We start from the raw sequence: 16,932 nt of genomic DNA on the forward strand, positions 1-16,932 counted from the left end.
GGGAGGCTTTGTTGAAACAAAAGCAATCAATTTGGTGACAGCGAATTGTGAAAGAGGGTGCACTGTAAGGGACAGGGTCTTCAACATCCCTGGCTGAAACATGATGATCGTAGTGTGTGGCGCACAACAAGGGGACTTCCTGAGTGACCATCGTAATAATTGGCATGAAAAATACAAGGCTTCCACTTTGGAAGCTCGAGTTCAGGGTCTCCGCCTTTGGCTGTGCTATCTCAAAACCCAAGCTTATGGGAAATCACTGCAATTCGTCAGTCGACTCCTAGACAGCACTTGGAAGTCCAATCAATGAAAGTGAAACTTACACCCCATAACAGCTTTCTTCTTCTGCGAACTAACATACTTGTTCACATCATCAGCCCATCCTGCACTGTTGTCCTCAAGCTTCTCCATATTGTCTCCTGCAAGACTCAGGTTTTCTGTTCGTTCCTGTACTTGACGCTGCATGTAAGCCCAGTAGCCCTCTTCTTGGCGCTCGGGAGGTTGTCGGCCGGCTCTAGAGGAGCTGCCGGTAGGTTGGCGGCTTGCGACACGCCGTGCTTCTTCATCGGCCCGCTGCTGCTCCATCACCCGCTTCGACGGAGGACGATCAGGGCCGCCAATGAACATATCCATATCTGCCGGCGTGACGTACTGCGTGCCTGACATCCATTGTAAATTCGAGATGGTCGGTCTTGGGGGTATGAGAGCTTGTGGGTTGAATAGCTTATCAAGGGAACGTGTCAGATCCTGTCCAGTTCCCCATACGTTAAGTACTGCTATCTCGGAAGGTCCAGTCCAACCAAATACGAAGCCGGTAGGCGTTATTATAGCTTCAGAGAACCTTTGTACGTCCAGTATATGGGTAACGTTGGTCGAAGCAATCTCTTTCAGGCCTGGGACTGAAAAGGCTTTGGCGCATCCATCGCCAAAAAGCCCAACTAGTGCATAAGTGTAAGCTTCGAATTTGACGACAGCTGCCTGATAGCACAAGAGTTGGTCCCAAGTCTTGTTAGCTCCTTTGGCTACCGCTGGTTTGAACATTTTCGCACCCGTTGTGGTGACAGTTAGTATGACTCCGTTGATTCTAGCCCCACTGCGAAGGCTAGCAACAACATCTTGCGTAGCTGCTGCCAGGTCTCCTGAGTCTGTATTGATCGGTGATATAGAGATGATTTTGTCGTCCAGCGTGCATGTTCCAACAAGCCTGACTGTGTAGCCCCCAGTCGCCTCTGGTAATAACTTGAAAGTCACCAGGTGCCCAAGATTAGTTCCAACGAAGAGTAGTATGCTTGAGTAGTCTTCGCTTATCAGTAAAAACGTAAAAGCAGGGAATGTCTTTTGGACTTACCGTCTCCATCGAGCATCATGACTCCAAACTCGATGTTCGTAGGCCACTCAAGCTTGGCTTGACTTTGGCTGTTGCTGCTTCTTCGAAAGCTCCCATGCTTGCCGCTTGAGCTACCGAAGTCACTCACGCTGGCCTCGAATATGACAGCTGGACCTCTGAGGTCGATAACTGTAATGCTGCCTCCTTCAAACCCGGCACAGACAAAGCCGACATCACTCATTTTCAATGCAGTTACAGGACCGTGTTGCGCGTCCAGCAGCGTCAAAGGAAGCAAGCCTTCCTTAACACTGGGCTCGGCCCGGTCTACAATCGTTTCTAGGCCGAAGCTCTTGGTCTCCTTATGCGGAATGTCTCTGCCGAAATCGCGGTTCTTGCCCCAGCGAAAGATGGCCACTTCGCCAGTTCTCAGACCCACAGCAAGTTCTCCGGTAGCACCCGCCATCGACATCATGATGACATCTATGTCTCTATATCGGCCTAGAGCTCGAGCAACATCGACTTCGAGGACTTCTTCATTCTCGATCTCATCACCATGCCCAGCATCCCAAACACGTATCGTGCCGTCAGCGTGAGCGGTCTGTATCACATTCCGATTCGCGAACTTCATGAGAGAGCGTTTGGGCTCAGCGCCTCCCTTCAATATTGGAGGACCGCGCGAGCGATTCTCGACCATACCAAGCCATCTGGTGCGGTCGACGAAAGCTATGTCAATGCGATTGACGAATGGATGAACACACGTCAGAGATACATGAAGCTGGTTAGTAGGAGTAATGGGATGTCCAGATGGAAAGCTCAAGGTGACCATCTCACCTGAGGCTAGGAGGGCAATAATAGCTATGGGATCATTGGAACCAGCGAAGTGAGGCGACTTGCGGGGAACCAGACAGTAGTCGACGACTTCGGCATTCGGCGGTGTTGGGAGAGTATGTTGTGCCTTTGGTCGCTCGAAATGTTCGGAGAGGATTTGCCATGAAGAAGTAGTGTAGTTCGGTGTGGGTCCGAGGTCGAGAAAAGTCAGGCCTTTTGCAGGCTCGGTTGTCGATAACCCGCCAGCGATCAATATTCCAGTATCATCAGGGTTTGCTTTCGAACACCATGATATACGGAACAATGGCTCTTTTATTGCAAGCGTGCCTCTCGTAGATCCCACTATTTGTGAGGACGCTCCTGGCATGTCTACATTTGTGGCTTGTATCGTTCTGGCCAGCACTTTCCTGCCATCTTTTGGATCCCATACCACAAAACTGGAATCCTCGTAACCGGTGAGTATGAAAGTGCCAGTTGGATGCCAGATCGCCTGTGTCAGTCTTGGGCATCGAGCAGGACTGCCAGGATTTGCCTGAGGATCTCCTCCAGGGGCTCCCGACGGCAACTCATAATGAAAGAACTTCAAAGGTTTGTTATGCTTGAATGAGAATATGACCGCGCCCTCGGAGTATCCAATCAACAGATTGCCAATGTCCCGAGGATGAAAGGCTAGCGTCTCGACGGGCAAAAGGTGTGCCCTTGGATTGCGGTCCCTCCATAGATTTGGGATTCTAAGCGGTGCAAGGCTCAATCGATCAAGGTCATAGGCGATGATCTCCCCTTAAGCGAATCTCAGTATTTTTGGTGTTCTTGCTACGTGTTAAAGGAGCTCGACGCACCATTCTGTAGCCCAATCAATGCATAGTCCAAGGTCGAATCTGTCGCTATAGCTGTGATCAGACCAGGAGGAGCATAGGATGCTAGTATCCTCGTCGTGTCCAGAGCAAAGACCGATAGATCGTTTTTTGTGTCAACGCAGACTAATTTGTCTGCACAGAACTGTAATGTCTTGACCGAGGCTTTTCTTGGAAGTTTCAAGCTGACAGAGACACGCTTTTGCCCAAAGACATATATTTTTCCGCTTCCAAACTTTGTGTCTTTGGTGCCCACGGCGAGTAAGGACTGGACTGGGTCGTATGCTAATGCACTGACTTGGGAATTGATACCGTATCGAGCTACCTATTATTGCAAGTCATCAGGCTGGGAACCAATGGGCTTTCGAGGTCGGTCAGCACCCTACCTCATCAATAGCAAAGAGCTGAGGATCCAGCCCAGCTGAAAAGTCTCTCTGTATGCCTGCTTGCTTGCCTCGAAGAAAGGACGCCATTGTTGCTTCCCCATTGCATTGAAGCTTCCTGTCGTGTTCCTTTGTCTGGTTGAGCTGCCCTGCCTCAGCGGGACAAGAGCAGCCTTACCGCAGGGATTATCTTAGCGTTTGTCGATCTTCCGCCGCCTGTCGTCAGACATACAACGGTTCCGCCCGAGTTCCGCCAAGAAATTGTCCCCATTAATGAATTGCTTTCCTCCCTCTCTCGAAAACAAATCTTCAATATTTCAGATCACGATTGCTCAGCTGTCTACGTTATGGCAACAGATATCAGAACCTCGGAGCTCAGGAGCCCGATCGACGTAGCAGAATACTTATTCCGCAGGCTCCATGAAGTCGGTGTTCGTGGTGTACACGGTGTTCCAGGCGATTTCAATCTAGTGAGATCATGATAGAACATTACATGCAAAGTAGAAGCTAAATCTGACAGGTAGCTCTCGACTACATCCCCAAAGCTGGACTCAACTGGGTAGGGAATTGCAATGAGCTCAACGCAGGTATGGATACGGGAAGCCACGATAAAGAGTCCAGCTCATATTCCAAAAGGCTATGCTGCAGATGGATACGCAAGAGTGAAGGGCATATCGGCGGTTGTAACGACCTTTGGCGTTGGTGAGCTAAGCCTTCTCAATGCCATCGCAGGCGCCTACTCCGAGTACGTGCCAATCGTACACATCGTTGGCACTCCGTCCACCCTCTCACAACACGATGGCTTACTTCTACACCACACCCTTGGCAATGGGAATTTTGAGGTCTTTGCGGACATGAGCCATAATATATCCTGCGCCAAGGCGAAGTTGACCGATCCTCATGATGCAGCCATGCTCATCGACAATGCAATTCGGGAATGCTGGGTTCAATCGAGGCCTGTATACATTACTCTGCCAACAGACATGGTTCAGAAGAAAATTGAGGGCGAACGATTGAAGACACCCATAGAGCTCAGCTTTCCACTCAATGATACGGAGAAGGAGGACTATGTCGTGGACGTCGTTTTGAAGTATCTCCATGCCGCAAAAAATCCTATTATTCTCGTCGATGCTTGCGCCATAAGACACAGAGCACTCGAAGAAGTACACGAGTTTATCGAGAAGTCTAGCCTACCCGTCTTTGTAGCCCCCATGGGCAAGGGTGCTGTGAATGAATCCTTGCCCAACTATGGTGGTGTGTATGCTGGAAACGGAAGCAATGCTGGAGTCGCAGAGCGTGTTGAGTCATCGGACCTTGTTCTAAGCATCGGCGCCATTAAGTCAGATTTCAATACAGCTGGTTTCACTTACAGAGTCAGCCAGCTCTCGACTATCGACTTCCACAGCGGATACATGCGTGTTCGATACTCAGAGTACCCTGGAGTACATATGCACGGAGTACTGAGAAAAGTTACTGCTCGGATGGGGAAGCTCAACATAGAAGCGGGCCCTGCGCCAGATAACGAAATCGCAAAGAAAGACCAAGGGATGTCGCAAGGAGAAGTCATCACGCATGACTGGTTATGGCCAAGAGTTGGTCAATGGCTAGAGCCAAACGATATCGTGCTCACAGAGACCGGTACCGCCAACTTCGGCATCTGGGAGACGAAATTCCCAAAAGGCGTGACGGCTATTTCTCAGGTTCTATGGGGTTCAATAGGCTATTCGGTAGGAGCATGCCAAGGTGCTGCGTTAGCCGCAAAGGAAACGGGCGACAGACGGACCATCTTGTTCGTTGGCGATGGCTCCTTCGAACTAACAGCCCAGGAGCTCAGCACTATGATCAGGAATGACCTGAAGCCAATCATGTAAGCTCGAGTCTCAAGAAGTTGCCGAATACATACTTACTATCCCAGATTTGTCATTTGTAATGAAGGTTATACCATCGAGAGGTACATCCATGGCATGGACGCCAGCTATAATGATATCCAGCAGTGGAAATATAAGGATCTTGTCAGCGTCTTCGGAGCCGACCCAAAGAAGTCGAAGACTTATCAGGTCAAGACAAAGCAAGAGGCAGAGGACCTCTTCAAGGATGAGAATTTCTCGTCCGCACCATATCTTCAGGTAGGTTTGTTCCAATAGGGTGCATATCAATGCTGACAACGACAGTTCGTGGAGCTTTACATGCCCAAAGAAGATGCCCCGAAGGCACTTAAACTGACTGCAGAGGCTTCAGCTAAGACCAACGCGAAGCAGTGAAACGACGGGGAAGAGACGTGGGCACATATAACTATTGGTCGAGCTTTACGAGACATGTGCCTATGATGATGCGAAAAGCAGGCTATTGTTCAAGAGTGCAACCAGTCCATTACCCATGAAATTTGTTCGCAAAAATGACGAAAAGCATGTACATAAATTGTTTAGTAGCTCACTGTAGATACCGATAAAATATTGATTTGCGCCAAACTGGGCCACGAGAACTGTAATGATATTGGTGGTATGATGAGAAATCGCCATCTCGACGGTCTTGGCTTCTCAGTCACTCCAACCACAATGAACAAACAGCGATAACATAATTCATCCCACCCGTGACCCCTCTCCCTCACAATGGAAGAAAGTAAAAAACGCAAGTCTGAAGCAAGTAACGGAGACAATGCCCAAAGAAAGTCGAAGCCATGGCGCGTACCCAGGAAAGGCCAACCCAACTACGTCAACCCCACCATAGAGCCAGGCGACTCCGGTATTTGGGCCACATGTGAGTTGGGCAAGGAAGGCAAATCCACCGCAGAGCTACGAGATCTGTTTGAAGAGTACGCAAAGAAGCTTTACGGCAGTCTGGAAGAGCAGGCAGATGGAGAGGACAGCAATGAGGATGTGGAGGCGGATATTGAGGCTGAGATTAAGAAAGAGGTTCAGGGAATGAAGTCTAGAGTCACGAAGAAAGAGACATTGTTTCAATCCGTGAAAATGGATATACAATGCGTGCTCTTCTTCAAAACCCGCCCACCAGTCGAGCCTGTTTCCTTCGTACATACGATTTGCAAGGACGCCGCTGAGGGCGCTACACAACGAGCCCGATTCGTCAAACGACTGTCACCAATGGCTATGATGGGAAAGGCTACAGAGGACGGGCTGGCCAAAGTTGCGGATGCAGTGCTGGGACCTGTGTTCCACGTTGAAGAGGATGGGTTGAAGTTTGCGATTCGGCCTACAAGGAGAAATCATAATATTATGAAGAGGGATGATATTATAAAGCAGATTGCAAAGGCTGTGGGAGGAGATCATAAGGTCGATCTGAAAGGATATAATCGTTTGATTTTGGTCGATGTCTACAGGGTAAGTTGAATTTGCTCCATTGCTTTGCACTCTATGTTTGGGACACGATGAGATCGTTTTGCTGAGCTTGTGAAGAACATCCTCGGTATGAGTGTTGTTGGCAGCGATTACGACGAGCTGAAGCAGTACAATCTTGCAGAGATTTATGATCCAACACCGAAGTTGAAAGCCAAGACGAGCATTGGTGCAGCGCCCGAGGTGAAGGACAAAGATGACAAGCCTCCTTCAGATGTGGCGCCGAACGGGCATGGGCCGAAGGATGATGTGATACCTATGGAGAAGAGCGAAGACGACAAGACCAGTCTCGATTCCCAAAAGGCGGCGGACGATGCCCACCTCACAGCTTTGTGAGCAGAAGGCAGACCAGCCATCTTCCCATTCGTACGAACTCTTAATACGAGGGGCAACAACAAGGTTACTTTCGGTCGTCGACCGATCATGTTGCTTATGTATGGTGTCGTTGGGAACCAACAAGATTCGCTTGCGTAGCGAGGAAAGTGCCGTGCGCCCAGATTTCATTTCTCGGGATATCGGCAGCCGCAAGCCATGGCCAGCATCGTCATGCATGCGCCAATCATACTGGATGCTAGTTACTACCTATTAACAGTGTCAGATCCCGGGATCCCACCGGGATATGAAGCAACGTTCTCGAAGCAATCGAAGGATTGAAATGTCAGGTATTGCAGGAAGTAAGAGGAAGGCGTTTCGGCGTGGCATTCGATTGGTCAAAATAAGCGAATTGCAGAAGGAAGAGACCGCGACTAGTCGGGTATTTCGGACCCCAACCTCGTTGTGGGAATACCAAACGAGCTTCATTACGCGTATCCGTCAGCATACTTTTGGCCTGTATTCCGAAGGCATACAGCTTCCAACACGCAGGCAAAGACCCTGTGAAAGATATCGTCTAGCACTCTTTCAGAAATATTTGACGAGCTTGTACCAGCCACTCCTTTCGCCGCAATTCGCAGGACGTATGTCCGTCTCATGAGGCGACTACCTTGATTAGGTACCCACTCACACGGTCACACCGCTTGGTAAGGTACACAGAAAATAGTTGGAAGCGAAATGAAAGGGAGGTTAGCTGTCATGACCAGTCTCTTACTCGCTCCCGTTGGCTTTGCCACGAGCTTCTGTCTGTCTTATGCCCCCTTTCCTAACTCGGAAGTGAGTGTTTGCTCTTAATGATTCTTACAATCCACCTCGCCAATTCTAGCATATCATTGGCAAAACCTCAGAATCGACTGTTTCTGATTCAGCCTGCCATCGCTCTCACCAAAGATATCCTCGTTCAACTCCAGCTTCATGTATGCTGCAGTTCCGTCTTGGAGTGTCGTCTGTTTTTTACGAGTCAAACCCACAAAGACTATATGTGACTTGTCGCCAAAGTCCCGATGCTATTCCCTTCTATAGCGAATGTCCTTGCCATTGATTCTTTTACAATGGCGTATGGGTCAGCTGCCTCACCTCTTGTCTCGAACAGCAGCACCATTCGGTGGATGGTCCAAGATACTCTTCAGTGCTCGCGTCTTGAGGTAAACAATATGGAAGACATCCGAGGCCATCTACATGGCATATGCAAGCTGCGTCTCTCCAACGGCTCTCGACTAGTCCTGAAACTCAGTCCCTCGCCCAATACAGCTCTTCTCCGGCATGAGCGATACTTTCTCGAATCAGAGGCTACTATTCTTTCCCTTCTCAAAAAAAGCTGCCTACCAATACCACGAATATTGAGATACGATCCAAGGAGTATCCAACTCGGTTCGCCCTTCCTCCTCAACACCCATGTTCCAGGGATTTCGTATGCAGATGCCTTGCCACATCTCACAAACCCTGAGTGCAGAGACATCGAGCTGCAGCTTCGATCTCTTGGTTCCACCATCAATCAGCACACATCACCTACATTTGGACCCGCGGCTCTTGTCGCCTCGAACAGAGGATTTTCAACTTGGCGGGAATCATTCAAGTCAATGTTTGAATCTATTATGATGGACGCAGAGGACATGACGATCAACCTACCTTACCATGGGATCCGGGAAGCGGCATCTTCAGTGGCAAAGGACTTGCATGACGTCAAGGAAGCCAGACTTGTAGTCTTGGGATTGGGTCGACCGCAGAACGTGCTTCTTGATCGAAGAAGTAAAGACGTTATAGGTCTCTTGGACTTTGGTCAGACAATCTGGGGCGATACCGCCTTTTCAGAACCTGAATCATGCTGTGACCGAAAAGGTTTACTGTTAGTTCTCCTCATCTGCACAAATACTTCTTTGAACTAACGTTGTCACAAGGTATATATGCTACCACGCAGTTGTCACGATTGTTACAAACCATTATAGACCGCAGAGAGATGCAAAGGAATTGGACGCCAGGAAGACTCTGACTACGACTCTTGCACAGTTGGCCGTGAGGAACGAAGGTGGCTGAATGCCAGAAGAAAATGGAACTATCTGTCGCGTGTTCTTTGTAAATATTGAAGTATATACAGGTTAAAGCTCGGTCATCAGTACACTCTATGAAGAAGACCAATATATGGCAGTATCACATGCGCTCACGTATGTAGTAACTCTTCGATAAGGTACATGCGTTGGAAGATGAGTGGCTCGAAAAATTACGCTAGACCAAATGTAGATGGCCTAGACCTTGCGCGCGCAAATGAGGCTGAAAGCCACAGACTGCCGTCAAAGTCACACTCATTCATCACTACCCAGCGATATCAAGCCGGCGCATAGGAGCAGACGCTCTCTCTTTACGTTGGAGTTGGTCGCGGGGAGTCACTCGCTCTAGCCATCCAGGTTCAGAGCCTTCAAGGCGTTGGTGACATCTCACACGAGCTCTCGAAAGAGGAGTATGTCTTTGCCGCAAGCAAATCACTATCCACTCTCAATCAATCAGCCAAAGACGCAAGCTAACACTCGCTGGACCTACAGAGATCAATTGCTCTACAACTTGGCTACCCTGCCTGAGCATTCCTGGGGAAGAACCATAAACTCGTACTCGCGTTGCATTTCGACCATTCGGAGATACTTGGCTACCAAAAGAGATATTTCTTGGACGCACGAACCTTCGATTCCTCTCAGTTGAGATTCGAATTTGTACGGTGCATGCAGTCTCCATGGAACGTTGTTGGTTGCTGCAAGTAAGGCCACTGGTCATGAGTAGTCGATGATTCGAGTGCCGCAAACCCCTTGATACGAGGTCACAGGCTGGAGGATGACCTCGCGTCAGCGGTCGTCTTCGGCACGGTCAAACAACTCAGACCATAACGTGAGGCAAACCTCAACTCCATCGCCGTCTCACTATCCACAAAAAAATGGTTCAATTGTACCAGAGGACTTGGTATTGAACGATGTCCCGACATATAGCCGCAATAACTCATCAAATCTGCTGATACCATCACAAGGCATTGGATCTCCCTATCCCGCTATCTCAGGTGGGACACCGCCTTTACAAGGCGCAGGGTCAGCTGCGCAGAGGCCGAGAGCCAGCACTACAGATCAGGCTGCTGGACAACAGAATCTCTATCGTAACATACCCTTTCGAGCTGGACCAAGGAATCAGATTCCGCTGGAGTACATACAAGGACAGAGATTTCCATCAAATCCCCTAACGATGGATTCAAGGCCGCCTTATATCCCTGGACCTCCACCTCAACCGCAGCAACAGAATCACATGATCTCGCTGCCTCCTCCACCACCTCGCCCACCTGCGATGAACAGCTCGAATCATGGTATGGTATTGCCTCCCCCACCTGGTCCGCCTCCCTTAGTCACGAATAATTCTACAAGTATGTGGGGAGGGGCAGCCTGGGGGCGCCAGCAAGGGTACCTGCCCCCGCCACCGCCTCTAGGCCCCAATCAATTTCATAGTCAGCAAAATCAATACTCTCCGCACCCTGCTTATCGCAACAACCAACCAGCGCCCCTGGCCATACCTCCACCTCCTCAGAATGAAGCTGTGGTATCAGCGACGTACATACCGGGTGGAGACTCATTCGGTCCTGGTGTGGGCATACCTGCCCTATACTCGGGTCATCATGAACCAATCTTCCAACGTGATGACAGTTTCTCGTACTCGGCCGCAGAGGCTAAGATGCTAGCCGATCAAAGATTCTTTAATGGGCCTACATCAGCTATTTCGCCTAGTACTGAATTGCCAGCCGAAAATTCATCTGTGCCTCAAACGCCTTTGACTCGCCATCATCCTACTCTCCCAAACAACGCCGCGCAGACCCCAGCCTCTGCTAACCAAGAAGGGACACCTATCACAGGTCATCGCCATTCGAACAGCAACAACTCTGGGCTTTTGTCACCAAGCGATCCAAGTCTGCAATGGCCACTCGACCGCGTCCTCATCTGGCTTGCTGCGAACGGCTTTTCGAACGATTGGCAGGAAACATTCAAGGGCTTGGATTTGCATGGGGCAGACTTTCTGGACCTAGGGCGAGGCGGCAGAGGAAATCTTGGGATGCTGCATCAGGTGATCTACCCAAGACTGTCAAGAGAATGTACCAAAAGTGGTACAAAATGGGATCAAGTCAGGGAAAGAGACGAAGGAAAACGGATGCGACGTCTAGTGCGAAGGATGGCGGAAGGAGCAGATGGTGTCAAACAAGGTCATGCACGTCGTGAGTCTGGACATATACTGCCAAGCGCGTCTACGGATGGAGGAGTGGAGAACTCGCCAAACCTAGGTCGTCAAGATGGCTTTGCTCTTACACCAAGCACTGCCGGAGGTGGCGAAGATAGTCCAGGGAAACAATTCCGCTCTCCTGTCCCTGGGCTCAATCCGCGCATGGCCTCCAAAACTCGCAGTAGCACGGCGCCAATGCAATTCTACACGCACGGTGGCGCTACCACCAGTGAGCAAGGTCTTGCAGAAATGTCGCAGCCCAATCAGAGGGCGGGTCTTACAAGAGGCATTTTGAACGGCATGAATGACGCAGTATCTAAACGTGGGCATAGCCCTAGCGCTTCTAGTGAGACAGGCGCTGGACCTACTTTTCTGGGCGATACTCGCTCTGGCTACGATGCTAGCCCTCAGAGCGGTAGTCCTGCAACGCAACATGCCATACTCGCTTCTTCTACCGGCGGTGGTACTCTTTCGGCTCCTCCATATGGCCGCTACGGTCATCGCAAGACAGGCAGCACGGATTCCGTGGCTTCAAAGGGAAGAAATGGCCAAGAAAGTCATCGACCGCCGAACCTTGAGGTTGCTGGCAAGCAGTCTTATGATGAAACTCCCATAAGTGCGAAAGAGCTCACTAAAGGGTTTTTAGACAGGTTTTGGAAGCGGAAGAAAGATGATTCATCACATCCGTCACCCGAGGATCATAATTCAGAATCACCTACGAGCCCCCTGAACTATCGACATATTCCACCAACTTTACCTTTTGCTCGGGCCAACAATAACAGCAGTACGTCGCTTGAAAGACCCTCATCTGCGTCTACCCAGATGTCAGATCACGAAAAGATCGCTATGCGGAGGAGATACGTTATGGTCACTCCCGATCAATGGAATTATCGCTTAGTTGACGTCACCGAAGCTGAAACTGCCGAATCACTACGAGAAACAATCTGCAGAAGCCTCCGTTACACGGATGCAGACATGGCCCAGATCTACCTTACAGAGCCTGGCCAGATCGAGCACGACGAGCCTCTGTCTGATTCGATGCTGGTTCTCTCCAAAACCTCGAGAGCAGATTCTGCCGGCACGCTGAAGTTTTTTGTAAGGCGTGGTCCTACATCAGCCGCTTTAGTACCTCCGCATTCAGCGGGCCTGGGTATTGGCATGTCTCCATTAGGAACGCCACCCGCAGGAAGTCTTTTCCCCAGAAAAGCGTTGGATGAAGAAAGCTACACACGGCTGAAGACCAATAGCCGAGTCCGTTCGAGATCGCCACCGATGAACTCCAGACAGAACACGCTGAAAGCTGACAGCGCTACTCCAAGAGATGTGCAAAAGCCTTTCGAAGGCGCAAATGGTAGTCCTAGATTTGTGTCTGAGTCTCCCACTGGAGCCTCGGCGAAAGACCAATTGCAGTCTCTCAAACCTGGTCGCGAAAATGGAGCAGTGTCAGACGCTGAGTGGGGTCAATGGCTACAAGCTGCTTACGAAGAACACCAGAATAACACGGAGAAGAGTGGCAAAGCGTATCAACAAGGAAGACAAGCAAAGGCCAGGAAAGAGCCATCGCCCATCGATGTAGGGTCTGCCAGCATCAAACGAGATGGTGTCATCAATTTTGACACTCCTCGACTTTCACCATACGAAGACAAGAGGCCTGAGCCTTTAGTACCGCTGAGAAAGCCTCCGGCGCCTCCTCCAGGATCTGTTATGCTAGAGAAGGCTAATTCACTGAGCAAAAGAACTAGCGAATCGTTCCGATCCTCAATATCCAGCCAGCCTGACATGGCAAAGAGAAGGTCGCTAGGGGATTCAATCGCTGAAGAGACAGAAGAACGAGGCCGTCGAAAGGCCATTGCGGCTACACCATCTGTCAGCGCTGGTATCGGAGCGGCGTTGGCTACTACCGTTGGGAAGCCTATTGGATCTAGGCGGCATATGTCCACCCGGACTTCCAATGACAGCGGGAAGCCTTCTCCGTCTCTGCAGAACGTTGGCTTTGGGCAAAACGGGTCTAGCAAGAACAGTCCAAGTGGGTCCCCCAAAAGCCCCCGCTTCATGTACGGTAAAAAGGACATTGAGTTCACCGTTCCTGACTATGAAGAAGACGATCTAGAAAATGCAAATAGTCGGAAGCCTAGCTTGGCCTTGCAGACGCAGATGCCAAAGAACCCGTCTATCGAAAGAATGCGGCGTGGTCCATCGCCATCAATTAGTCCAAGCTCTCAACATCCGCCGTCTCGCAAAGGCTCGGTTTTTGGACGACCGAAATCTTATGGTCCTGCCTTCTCATTCAAGGAAAGCGAAGTCACCTTCGACCAAAAGCCTAGCCAACAAGAGAAATCTGACGACTCTGACGATGGACTCTTCGCGAAGCCTCTTGCAAAGACTGTAACAAAGAAGTCTTCTGCATCAGAAGATGAATCAGGAGTACAGAGGCGACCAACACTTACCCTCAACACGGAAGGTAGTCAGCGCCGGCTAATGAAAGGACGATCTGTCACATTTAAGGACCCCGAGAATTCGGCGAGCACATCCACTGTGCGGTCCAGTGAGACGGTTGATCTTGACAATGAAGGTCACCCTGTTGTTCAGCCCAGTAATCCTGACTCGAATACATCTGCTACAATGTCGGCAGACTACCCGGATCCAGCGAAATTGGCGAGGCGGCAGTCATTCGCCAGGGATGATGTTTGGGCCAATCGTCCACCAGCAGAGGATCTACTAAACAACCTCGACGCTTTCTTCCCGAACCTTGATCTGGATCAGCCTGTTGTAGAAGACCTCGTCGGCTCGCCACCCGTCTCTCCCGATGCTGGCGTAGAGTCTAATCCAATGGACAATGGCGCTGCTCCGTCAGGACAAGCACAACGTTTGATCAGGACATCGCTGTACGATCGAGTACGTCCAGACTCCATAGCGGAGGAGCCGGAGACGCTGGGTTCTGAAGATTCTACGCTGAAGAGCCGAGCTACGATGCAATCCATGGCCCAGCGAAGTGTGCGCAAGAGTGAAGGTTTAGGCCGAATGAAGTCCATTCGTGAGGTGGCCCGTGGAGCCTACGAAGGCTCGTCGAAAAGGAACACTCAAGTATCAACAAGCTCCAAGTCAGGCGACATTCTGCGGCGAAGAAGTACGAAAATGTTCGGAGCGAAAATCAATATGGTCAAGCCGGGGAGGGGGAGCAGAGTTAGTCTAATTGAAGCGGTTCCAAAAGACCTACCACCAGGCATCAATTCCTTTCAAATTGGTAGGGGTCAATTGATTGGCAAAGGCAGCTATGGCAGAGTCTACCTAGGTATCAATCTTACAACAGGAGACTTATTAGCGGTCAAGCAAGTCGAGGTCAATCAAAAGGCAGCCGGGCAAGACAAAGACAAAATGAAGGAAATGGTAGCGGCACTCGATCAAGAGATTGATACCATGCAGCACCTAGAGCACCCGAACATCGTGCAGTATCTCGGTTGCGAACGGAAAGAATTCTCCATCTCCATTTTCCTCGAGTACATATCTGGTGGCAGTGTAGGCAGCTGTCTCCGCAAAAACGGCAAATTCGAAGAAAGCCTCGTTCGCTCCCTGACCCGTCAGACTCTTGCCGGTCTCGCCTACCTCCACAATGAAGGCGTCCTGCACCGCGACCTCAAAGCTGATAACATCCTTCTCGACGTCGACGGGACCTGCAAGATCTCTGACTTCGGGATCAGCAAAAAAACCGACAACATCTACGGCAATGATGTAACAAACAGCATGCAAGGATCCGTCTTCTGGATGGCCCCCGAGGTCGTTCGCTCCGAGGGTCAAGGCTACAGCGCCAAAGTCGACATCTGGTCCCTGGGCTGCGTGGTGTTAGAAATGTTCGCCGGCCGCCGGCCCTGGAGCAAAGAAGAAACTATCGGCGCCATTTACAAACTCGGATCTTTGAATCAGGCGCCGCCGATTCCGGATGATGTGAGTGACTCGGTTAGCCCGGAAGCGGTAGCGTTTATGTCGGAATGTTTTGAGATTGATCCGGGTGAAAGGCCGACAGCGGAGACCCTGTTAAGGCAACATCCATTCTGTAAGGTTGATCCTTATTATGACTTTTTGGGGACGGAGTTGCATAGGAGAATTAGGGAGGCGAAGGATGATTTCAGGTATAATGGGCAGTATCAGTAATCCGAGGGTTCTCTTCTTCCTGTTGTGAGGTTTCTCACTTGGGTATAAACGTGGGGTTTGTGGGGATAACAGGATAGATGGAGTTTCTCCATTTTATGTTGCGAGCGATGATACCACGTGCTACGATAGTGGGGTGTAAGCGCTTTTCTAATCATGGGACCCCTTACCAATTGTCTCTGCACCCAGATAATGCAAATTGAGAGGGGTAGAGGAAAAATGCGATGGTCTATCATGGGTCAAAGCTTTGCCGGTGACTGCTGCGTCATTCACCTCTCAATCTTCCATTTTAAAGTTGATGCGATTTGGAGAAAGGGAGGAAGATCCTCAGTGATCTAGGCTTGATGGAAGAGAAGCTGCTATGGAAAAGGCAAGGAGCAAACTAAGTCCTGCTACGAGGAACTCCTGGCAGATATCCATCGAATCAAGGACATGGTCGGCATATGTCATCGCAGGACAGGCGTCCCATCAGCTCGCAGCCTCCTTCGAGTAACGACGCGATGAACCATGGGGGATGCGGCTCTCTTCGGCCCTTTGGAGCTTTTGCCAGTGTTGAGAATTAGCTGACTATATCGCGGCTGTTCAACTGTCGGTCTCAGCTTCGGTGTCATAGCCTATACCATAAATAGTCTGATCAGCGTCGTCATAAGGCCGGTTACTCGCGTATGTTCTCGTAAAGGTCAGTGAAAGACCGAGGGAGTCTGTTGGTGATGTTAAGATGGGAGGTAGAGTCGATGTGATTTGCTTATTTGACTGAGGTTTAGCCCGGTGGCATGGCCTTTGAGTGGTTGCGGTTCACGGAGACTATTTGTTCTGCGTCTTTGAGGAGCCCATCTCAGGATCGGCCCGAGATAGGTTCGCCATACTGTGGGAGAACTCTGCTTCAGTATGATTCTGTTCTCCATATACAGCTAAGCGTCTAGACAAAGACGGCAAACAAACAGCGCCTGGTCCACAAACTTCAGTTAACACAATGCATCGGGCCGACAATTGAACATTGTATGAAACTTTGTTAGGACCGAGATAATGCAACCGATAATGCAAGCATTGTCCATGGGCTTTGCTCTTTCTTGTCATCCAAAAGCAACAATGCCTCTGTCTCAATCGTTTATCCAAGAGCAACAATGCCTATGTATCAATTGTTCCTACATTCTCTATAACATCGCAAGAGAAGTCCCTCACCCCTCAACCTCAGAACCAATTTCCCCAAAACCCATCTCTCGACACACATCCAATAACTGACTCACAAGCCAACATGACACACCAAACACAACAGAAGCGCTCCTCGCGTCCGCAACAGCTCAAGGGCTCGGAACACAGGTTTTATACAAGCTTCAAAGACTTGGGTCTCGCCAGTCCCGAGCAGGACGAATTCGAGAACCATGGTAATCAAGGTACCGGTCTGCATCAGGAAATGGCAGAGCAGGCTGGCA

General features: G+C 50.1%; 5 protein-coding genes across 5 annotated transcripts; 4 read left to right on the forward strand and 1 right to left on the reverse strand.

Annotated features, from left to right (window-relative positions):
- Positions 1 to 230: 230 nt before the first annotated feature.
- Positions 231 to 3,479, reverse strand: HO173_006269 (uncharacterized protein; the record flags this gene model as incomplete). Its single annotated transcript, XM_037308180.1, has 5 exons — positions 231 to 256; positions 321 to 1,295; positions 1,346 to 2,932; positions 2,992 to 3,331; positions 3,393 to 3,479. 5 exons carry the CDS (start codon positions 3,477 to 3,479, stop codon positions 231 to 233), a joined length of 3,015 nt encoding a protein of 1,004 aa, XP_037164954.1.
- A 257-nt stretch (positions 3,480 to 3,736) lies between these two features.
- Positions 3,737 to 5,650, forward strand: HO173_006270 (uncharacterized protein; the record flags this gene model as incomplete). Its single annotated transcript, XM_037308181.1, has 5 exons — positions 3,737 to 3,859; positions 3,910 to 3,976; positions 4,026 to 5,256; positions 5,305 to 5,515; positions 5,561 to 5,650. 5 exons carry the CDS (start codon positions 3,737 to 3,739, stop codon positions 5,648 to 5,650), a joined length of 1,722 nt encoding a protein of 573 aa, XP_037164955.1.
- Positions 5,651 to 5,998: 348 nt separating this feature from the next.
- Positions 5,999 to 7,078, forward strand: HO173_006271 (uncharacterized protein; the record flags this gene model as incomplete). Its single annotated transcript, XM_037308182.1, has 2 exons — positions 5,999 to 6,727; positions 6,803 to 7,078. 2 exons carry the CDS (start codon positions 5,999 to 6,001, stop codon positions 7,076 to 7,078), a joined length of 1,005 nt encoding a protein of 334 aa, XP_037164956.1.
- A 1,088-nt stretch (positions 7,079 to 8,166) lies between these two features.
- HO173_006272 (uncharacterized protein) lies at positions 8,167 to 9,148 on the forward strand (the record flags this gene model as incomplete). Its single annotated transcript, XM_037308183.1, has 2 exons — positions 8,167 to 8,960; positions 9,013 to 9,148. 2 exons carry the CDS (start codon positions 8,167 to 8,169, stop codon positions 9,146 to 9,148), a joined length of 930 nt encoding a protein of 309 aa, XP_037164957.1.
- A 786-nt stretch (positions 9,149 to 9,934) lies between these two features.
- HO173_006273 (uncharacterized protein) lies at positions 9,935 to 15,502 on the forward strand (the record flags this gene model as incomplete). Its single annotated transcript, XM_037308184.1, has 1 exon — positions 9,935 to 15,502. One exon carries the CDS (start codon positions 9,935 to 9,937, stop codon positions 15,500 to 15,502), a length of 5,568 nt encoding a protein of 1,855 aa, XP_037164958.1.
- Positions 15,503 to 16,932: the final 1,430 nt, after the last annotated feature.

This window comes from Letharia columbiana (assembly GCF_014066305.1).
Source record: "Letharia columbiana isolate WasteWater2 chromosome Unknown Sc0000018_s1, whole genome shotgun sequence".
In the NCBI taxonomy this organism is placed as follows: domain Eukaryota; kingdom Fungi; phylum Ascomycota; class Lecanoromycetes; order Lecanorales; family Parmeliaceae; genus Letharia; species Letharia columbiana.